Source organism: Nannospalax galili, unplaced genomic scaffold, assembly GCF_000622305.1.
Source record: "Nannospalax galili isolate Female #2095 unplaced genomic scaffold, S.galili_v1.0 scaffold1398, whole genome shotgun sequence".
Taxonomy (NCBI): domain Eukaryota; kingdom Metazoa; phylum Chordata; class Mammalia; order Rodentia; family Spalacidae; genus Nannospalax; species Nannospalax galili.
Window position 1 is genome coordinate 130,352 of NW_008342016.1, and position 8,850 is coordinate 139,201.

Genomic DNA, 8,850 nt, shown 5'->3' on the forward strand with positions numbered 1-8,850 from the left:
GGCGCAGGGCCCAAACCAGGAGCAGAGAACAGCGGGGGAGAAGGAAGGGCAAATGAGGCCGGGGGAGTCAAGGCGCGGAGGGCTGCGCAATAGACCCACCCCAAGAGGCCTGAGGATAGGAGAGCAAGCCAGGAGAGTTAGCCGGTGGTGCAGGTCCAGGGAAGCAGAGAGAGGTGAGGGCGGGGCCGGGTCCAGAAGCAGTGCTCCTGGGGCCCAAGGAAGGCACCAAGCCGGTCTGGGTGAAAAGGATCAGGAAGCTGCACTGGCTCCCCAGGTGTCTGGGGCCCCAAGACTAGGAATGGCACAGGGCCCAAACTAGGAGTAGAGAACAGCAGGGGAGATGGAAGGGTGAACGCAGCTGGGGGAGTCAAGGCGCAGAGGGCTGCGCGATAGACTTACCCCAAGAGAGGTCTGAGGGCAGGAGAGCAGCTGTGTTCTTTTTTTTAACAGCCACAAATTTTACTTTATTGTTGAAGCTTGGTAGTACAGTTTTGTCAGTAAATAATATTAAAAATTATGAGACTTATAGAATTGTGAATTTACAGTCTAAGATATAGTTACATATTTTTAGTTTGAGAATTATATCAGTTTAGTTTTTTCAATACTTTATTTTTTAACTGCCCAGAGTGTGACTTATCTCTAGAAGTTCAATTCCTGCATAGGTGAAGGCATTCTGGGGCTGTAGAAGAGGTACAGAAAAATGATACAAAACCTCTTGGTGCCTGGTAATGGGAGAGGTCCAACACCAAGGCCTGGATGCTCAGGAGTACATGTGGAGTGAGGACCACAAATTGGCCTCTGGGGAGGTGGAAGGTCCATTCTAGAGAATCAGTTCTCCCAAGACCATGATCTTAAAATGAGAGAGACCTCCCCTGTTCTCCAACATTTCTTTAACTACATTAAAAAATTAATTTATTTTTATTTTATGTGTTTATGTGTTGCCTGGATGTATGTAAGTTCACTCATGTTGTGCTTGCTAGTACAGTTTTGTGCCTATGGAGGCCAGAAGAGGGTGCCAGATCCCCTGGAACTGAAATTGTGAAGGTTTTTAGCTACCATGTGGGTGCTGGGAACTGAACGCAGGTCCTCTGTAAGAGTGGCCAGTGCTCTTAACTGTTGAGCCACCTCTCAGCTTCCCAGTGCCTCAACATTTGTAATGCAGATATTCTGGGTGAGACTGTCAACTAAGGTTCCAGAGCAACGAGAACATCTGCAAGTGTTTCAGGTAGTAGAGACTTCAGAACAGGGCACTGGGCATTGGCAGGCAGGACAGTGTTCCTAACAATATATATACTCTCTTCCCTAGAACCTATGATTGTTTGCCATGCAGTGCAATGGTTTGGTTGTGAATTTCCCCCCAACTGTAGGTTCACATGCTGAAATCTTTGTTCCAAGGGTGGATGTGTTATGGTAGAGGGATCTTTAAGAGGCAGGGCTTAATGTGAGGTGATTAATTAGGTCATGAGGGATACTGTGCTCAGAAGATATTAATGGTCTCCTCCTGACACCCTGGCTAGTTCTCACTGGGGTATTTTGTTATAAAACAAGGCTACACAATGCATGTGGTCCTTGGTACTTGGATGTTTCCGTGACAAAATCAGTTTTAAAAGGGTATATGGAGTGTGTGTGCGCGTGCGTGTGTGTGTGTGTAGTTTTAAAAATCCATAGAAATATCTCAGCACCAGATCTGAAGTTCTGTTCACTAACAAAAGAACCAGAGAAACAAGAATGAAGATATGTTTTCTTTTTAAGACAATGCCTAATGTACCTTAGGCTCTCAGTATTTATGCAGCTGAGGATGACCTTGAAATTCTCATCCTCCTGCCTCCTGGGAGTATACACCATGTCTGCTTAGGTAGTAATGGGGATCAAATCCAGGGCTCTGAGCATGATAGGCAAGTATTCTCCCACAAAGTCACATCACTAGCCCCCTTTAAGTTTATTTTCAGTTTGTTAGTTTTACAAACATAGATCCTAAACTACTGGTTACAAATCTGTAACTATAGATCTCCCAGGCTTTATTTAATCCAAAACTGAATAGGATGCTAGTGGATCTCTTCTCCCTTGTTAATTCCTGCTACCCTCCAACTCCATTGCCCCAAGAATGGAATTAAGTCCTCATAGCACCTAGCTTCACCCAGAAAAAATATCAATCCCTCCACACTTTGTAAAGCTTCAATTCTTGCATGTATGTTTTCTATTAATAACTTTAATAATTTCACATTCCCTCTAAGACTCAAGTTCCCTGGAATAGGGACTGGGTCCTTCCAGTGCTTGACATAGTAGACACTTAAATGCTCTATGAAACCAAAATTCTGAACTCTCTCACAAAATTAAAAACTAAAGATGAAAAGTCACAATGATATGCAAGCTGAAAAAGATGTCCTATTTCTTCAATTCTCTAAAAATGAAGCTATAGAGTTTCCATTTTATACAACTACACAAAGTGACTTTTTGAAAAGGGCATTTTTTTTCAAATTTAATTTTTCTATGTGTATGAGTGTTTTGCCTCCATGAATATATGTACACCATGTGCATGCCTGGTGCCCTCTGAGGCTGGAGGAAGGTGTTGGTTCCCCTGAAACTGGAGTTACAGACCATTGTGGATCATCATGTGGGGGCTGGGAACTGAATCTAGGTCCTCCACAAGAGCAACCAGTGCTATTAACCACTGAACCATCTCTTCAACCCCAAAGAAGTGAGTTTTAAAAAGTCATTTCACTGAAGTATAACTTATATGTTATGAAATTCACCCATCCTAGGTGTACTTTGGTAAATTTTCAAAATATATATTTAATACACCCACTGTAAGATAATTTTTGAACAATTCCTCACTGACAATGTTTATTCATGTTCCTATGCAGGATATTAACCCTGGCTTCTATTCCTGGTGTGCTTTTTACCAACATGGCTTTGCTTCAAACGTTTTTCATATAAATGGAATCATTCACTGCAGTCTTTTCTGTCTGATAACTTTCACTTAGACTAATTTTCAGATTCATTCATGTTATTGTATGTATCAGCATTCCTTTTCTTCAAGGCAGAGTCTCACTATGTAACCCTACCTGGCCTGGAACTTGCTATGTAAGACAGGCTGGCCTCAAACTCACAGAGATTTGCTTGCCTCTGCCTTCCAAATGCTGGAGTTAAAAGCATGAGCTAACATACCCAGCAAAGTATAGCCCAAGGTGGCCTCAAACTGCTGATCCTCTTGCTTCTACCTCTTCAGCATACCCTGCTGGTATGTGCCACCATAACCAGTTATTCCTTTTCATTGCTGAATGGCATTCTCCTATACTAACAAACTACACTTCATTCATGCATTCCTGGGTGTCTGAACCAATTTTCACTATCACCAATTAGGCTGTTGTGAATATGGATTAATTCTTTATATAGATGTATGTTTTCATTTCTTTTGATGGACACCTCGAAGCAGAATTGCTAAGCACATGGTTAATTTTTAAAAAGAAATTGATGAGTCTTTTCCAAACTGACTCTACCAATTTATACTCCTACCCACAATGAGTGATGACAACTCTAGCTATCCAAATCCTCAGCAATTCTTAGCAGCATCACAAATCCTGGTACCATACACTTCTCTAAGGAGCAACATGCTGAGCATGTTAATCTACATAATGGTCACACACACACACACACACACACACACACACACACACACACACATATATATATTGTTTCATGAAGAGTCTAATTTTTTTTTATGTGTATGAGTGTATTGCCTGCATGTATGTATGTGTACCCATGTCATGCAATGCCCTCAGAGGTCAGAAGGGGTGTCAGATTCCCTGAAACTATAGTTACAGACGGTTGTTAGCCACCATGGGGGTGTTGGGAATTGAACCCAGGTCCTCTGCAAGATCAGTCTGTGCTCTTAACCACTGACCCATCTCTCCAGCCCATTAAGAGTCTAATTTTTCCCTCATTTTTTGTGTTGGGTTTTTAATTTTATTACCAAATTCAAGATTTTTGATATATTTGTTGGAAAAAGGTCCTTTGTCACACAGGGTTTTTACATTTTGAGGTATAATGCATATCCTGTAACAATTACCCTTTGAAATGTTCAGAAGGTCAGCATAAGCACTACTGGCACAATCCAGCTCTAGGTTAGCTTCATATCCTTGATTGCAATGAAATTACTTCCTAATTCCGTTTTTATTCATCTATATCTGCCTGTGTTCAATGGAGATGGGAATGAGGCCTGAGATGGGTGTACTGCCTTTCGGTGGTTTGATATGTTAATTCTCAAGAATACCCTCATTTATTCATTCATTCATTCACTTTTTGAGCACCAAATTAAGGTTGCCAAGAGAACAAGATCAGGTGTCCAGGTCACAAGATATAAGAGCACAAGGTTATGCTGGGGTTAAGTGAAAGTCATCAGTCCAAATTATGTCCATTTATGTTATTCATATATATAATATATAACACATTATAATATGTGTGTATGTATATATATATGAGAGAGAGAGAGAGAGAGAGAGAGAGAGAGAGAGAGAGAGAGAGAGAGAGAGAGAGTCCCTGTGTAGTCTTGGCTAGCCTGGAACTCACAGAGATCCAACTGCCCCTGCCTCCCCAGGGTTGGGACTAAAGGCATACACCACCACACCTGGCTTAATTTCCTTTTTAGAGTCATCTTTCCTAAAGAATAAAAATATAGCAAATTTTAGTAAATTTATCTTGTATCCTATAACCTTGCTGAACTTGTTCATTAGCTCTGCTAGTTTTTTTTAATTCCTTACAATTTCTACAAATAAAGTCACCTAATCTGAGAAGAGAGTTTGTCTTATCCCCTTTGTAATTTGGATGCCTTAGGGTTTTCTTATCTGACTACATTGCTAGCTCAATAATGAAAGTGACAGTGAGAGCAGACAACCTCGTCTTAGTCCTAGTTTGTTCATGTCTTCCAGGTTCCTTTTATCAGGTTAAGATTGCTCTCTTCTACTCCTAGGGTGGTTGTTTGGTATTTTTTGTTTTTGTTTTTGTTTTTTTTTTGCAACAAGGAGATTTTTAATGTAATTTTTATCTGAAAGAATGCAGGATTTTCATGTTTGTAAAGATGACCTTGTGCTCTGCTGTGCTTGGCTTTAAGAAAATGTGTATCAGCAACCACTCTTCTGTGTCTGATTTAATTGCATAACTGTTGTTTTCTATGTCAGCTCGGTGACTCTGGAGGGACACAGAGATCTCCAGGACTTGAGGAGGATCACTCAGCTAGAACAATTGCCTGGAACTTGGTTCCACGTTAAACGTCTTCTCTTAGCACCTTGTCAGAAGCAATGCCATAAATGTTCTATTCTTAGATTCATTTAAAACAATCTTACTCAAAGTTATTTCATGTTTTCTATAGGACTTTTATTTTTTATTTTTATTGTTATTTTATTTATTTATATGTTCCTGTATCTCAATTGCAATCTCTATGAAGGTGGATTGTAACTATTTATGAAATTCAAACTCATGTAGGCACATACACATAAATAAAATTAACTATATCTTTTAAAAAATACAGGATTTTGTCAAATGCTTTTTCTTTGACTACTGCGATAACCATATGCTTTTCATTCATTCCCTTAATATGGTATATTGATTTTTTTGTTAAGCCAACTATGTATTTCTAGGAAAAAAGACTATATGAATCATATCCATACTTACTGCAGCATTATTAACAGCAGCAAGACATGGAATCTAGCTAAGTGTTTATCAGTGAGTGAGATTTCTATCTAAAGTCTCATTTTTCTCACTTCAACTGGGTAGATTATTTCTTAAATGATCTAATTGACCCCTCAATTTGAATATATGCATGGTACTTTCTTTCCCTGCCCACAAATCTCTTCTCCTCCTATTCTGCATCACAAAAGTTCTAATCTCCCAGCTCAAAACACAAATACAATATCACTTTTTCTTTTCTTGAGTCTTACATGCCTAGCTGCAAGTCCTAAACAATCTATATCTGGAATATCAAGCTCTTTTATATCCTCTTCTAGTCCCAGTGTGTCCTCTCCAACTGGTCTCACCATTCCCTGTCCCTCCCTGCTTCACAACCTATAATCTCAGACTAAAATAAAGTTTGTTAACTGAAATAAAATTTTAATCATGTCACATTTCTGTCAGATTCCTTCAGTGGTCCAAATTCTTTCATATCAAAGTCAAGATCTACTACTTCTTCCCTACCTTTTGAGAGAGGCCTCATTATGTATCCGAGACTGGCCTCCAATTCATAGTCCCACTTTGCCAGTCCCATGCTGGGACCAGACATGCACAACCATTCTCAGCACTTTCATTTCTTTCTGATTTTCTGTCTGACACTCTTTTTCTGCACCTAATTCAACACATTTTTTTCTCTTGGCATAAGCACACAATTGGTGCTCTAGAACACAGCACTGAATTACTGAAACAAATGCCACACCAACTTCAGTGCCTAATTCAAGAGCTTCTGTTCCAGGTGCCCTCCTAGTTAAAGGGGAAAACTACCTGCTGATGAAAACAAACACCAGCAGAAGCAATAAAGCAGCAAGTGCAGAAAGAATCACAGCCACCACCTTGACATGTGAAGGAAGAACAGTGAATGAAGGAGGTGCTTCATGTTAAGGGTACTCCGCATATCCAAAGGAAACAAGCTTTCTATTAAAAAATTTTTAAGAACTCAAAAAACAAAATAAGAAAACAAAGGATGAGTATTTTAATTTGATCAACCTCTTTTAACTCTAATAGGTGTTGGTAACAAATATGCAGTTTACTTTGGAGCACTTGATAACAACAACCAATCAAACTACTTAACAACACACCAACTATGTAGGACAGAAGGAATAACAACAAATAAAAACCTAGTTAATCCAATAATACTTCAGGCTTCAAAGGCCATAAATATGATAAATGTACATAGTTCCTACATCAAATTCCTCGGAGCTGAATGGCACATAATCCCATGATCATATTCCATAACCACATTTTGGGTTTACTTTCTTTCAGTTTCCTGCCCTGTTACTTTCCTGCCTACTCATATGAGATTAAACCAGAAGTAATTCAGTCATCCAATTTTTTAACACAATTGGTTATAAAAGAAAATTTAACTGCCATAAAGGCATATATATATATATCCTGCCATATCATTTAACAACCAATTTTCTGACCAATATAACTTTCAAAATGGTATTAAAAACTAATGATGTTAGTGACAAAAATATCAACAGAATGAATATTATGACCTTATCGAAGTATTAGGCATGAATTACCACTGAATTAATCCAAAACTGCTCAAATATCCAAAGTTAGTAATATTATCATAAAAGTGAGTGGATGCTAATAAACATACAATAGTAAATATTCTAAATATTTATTCATTTGAGCTAGACTGGCATACTTTCATATCTTTTTTTATATTAAGAGACATAAGTATTCTATTATGTATCAGTATGATCAGAATGATTCAAAACATTAGCTTATTATAAAAACAAGATTCTCTATTGTCTATCCCAAATTATACCTGGCAACTAGGTAAATCTTCCCCAAAAAGGTGGTGCTGAAGAAGGCTGGAGATTCTGAGGAAAGGTAAGCAGAAGTCCTGTAAGTACTTTTCCATGGACTCGGGAGACCAAGCAATAGGACCAACCTGGTTAAAAAAGAAGATTTGAACAACTCATTCTACAATAGATGTAGCCTTTTAAAAGTTACATTCCTAGCTGGGCATGGAGATGCGTGCCTTTAGTCCCAGCACTTGGGAAGCAAAGACAGGGTTATCTCCATAAGATTGAGGCAATCCTGGCCTCCATAGAGAGTCCAGGCCAGCTGGGACCACAGAGAGACCCTGTCTCAAAAAGATACACACACAGACACACAGACACACATACACACACACACACACACACACACACACAGCATATACATACACACATACACAAAGGATATACATACACACACATATATTCCTAATGATAACAAAATCTAATGTTTAAATTAAAGCATCACACATATGAACTTCACACAAACATACCATTGCACACTCCTGAGCTCCTTCTTCATAGTATAACTTTCCTTTGGATAGTTCACTTATAACAAAGCTCAGCAATACTTCGTAAGACTTTTCTGCATCAGATTTATTCTGGAAAAAAATTTAAACATCAGTTACACTGATCACTGAAAAATTACAAAAAGAGCTCACTGGAAATAACCCCTTTTAACATAGTAAAACTGTGACTGTACTATTGCTTAAGCATGTGAGCTACATTCCTTCTAACTCCAGGTTAGCCATACACCTCTAGATTCACAATGAAACTGAGTAGGTTAAAGATATTACAATATTTCTTTACAAGAGAATGTAAATTTCATAATGTGCATAAAAATATGTAAATCACGCCTCGACACAGTAACTTCCACTCCTGAGAACTCATCCTAAGGAAATAATTCAAAAGAAAAGAAAACATAGCTATAAGCACAACACATTCATTGCAGCACTCTAATAGCAAACAGAAGGCAGGGAAAATTGACAAAAAAAAAAAAAAAAAAAAAAGGAGGCAGGCAGTTAACCTGAATTATGGAATATTGGCTCAGAGGAATATTTTATAGGCAATGAAAATGACAAACTTGAACTATATGAAAAATGTTCACAATGTGAAGAGTCAAAAAGTGTATGCAAATATACTCCTGAAAGTGGTACAAATCATCATATGGAATCAAAGAAAATATGGACCATGAACTTTGCAAATGTCCTAGAAAATGTCCTAGACTTCCCTAAAAAGGATTTAACACAATTTACTGTAAAAAGAAAATGATAAAATATTTATTATATAATATGTAAGCAATTACATTAAATAAATGAAATTAAACATTAAACAA

The 8,850-nt window shown here is 38.2% G+C and overlaps 1 protein-coding gene across 4 annotated transcripts in view; it reads right to left on the bottom strand.

The window, feature by feature from the left end:
• Window positions 1-8,850, bottom strand: part of Ubr3 (ubiquitin protein ligase E3 component n-recognin 3) — a 219,890-nt gene that overhangs the window by 11,512 nt on the left and 199,528 nt on the right. For all 4 annotated transcript variants that reach the window (XM_029565777.1, XM_029565774.1, XM_029565775.1 and 1 more), the window contains exons 34-35: window positions 8,009-8,116; window positions 7,502-7,627 (exon numbers count right to left, since the gene is read on the bottom strand). In XM_029565777.1, coding sequence (XP_029421637.1) covers window positions 7,502-7,627; window positions 8,009-8,116 — 234 coding nt within the window. The remainder of the gene's footprint in view (window positions 1-7,501; window positions 7,628-8,008; window positions 8,117-8,850) is intronic.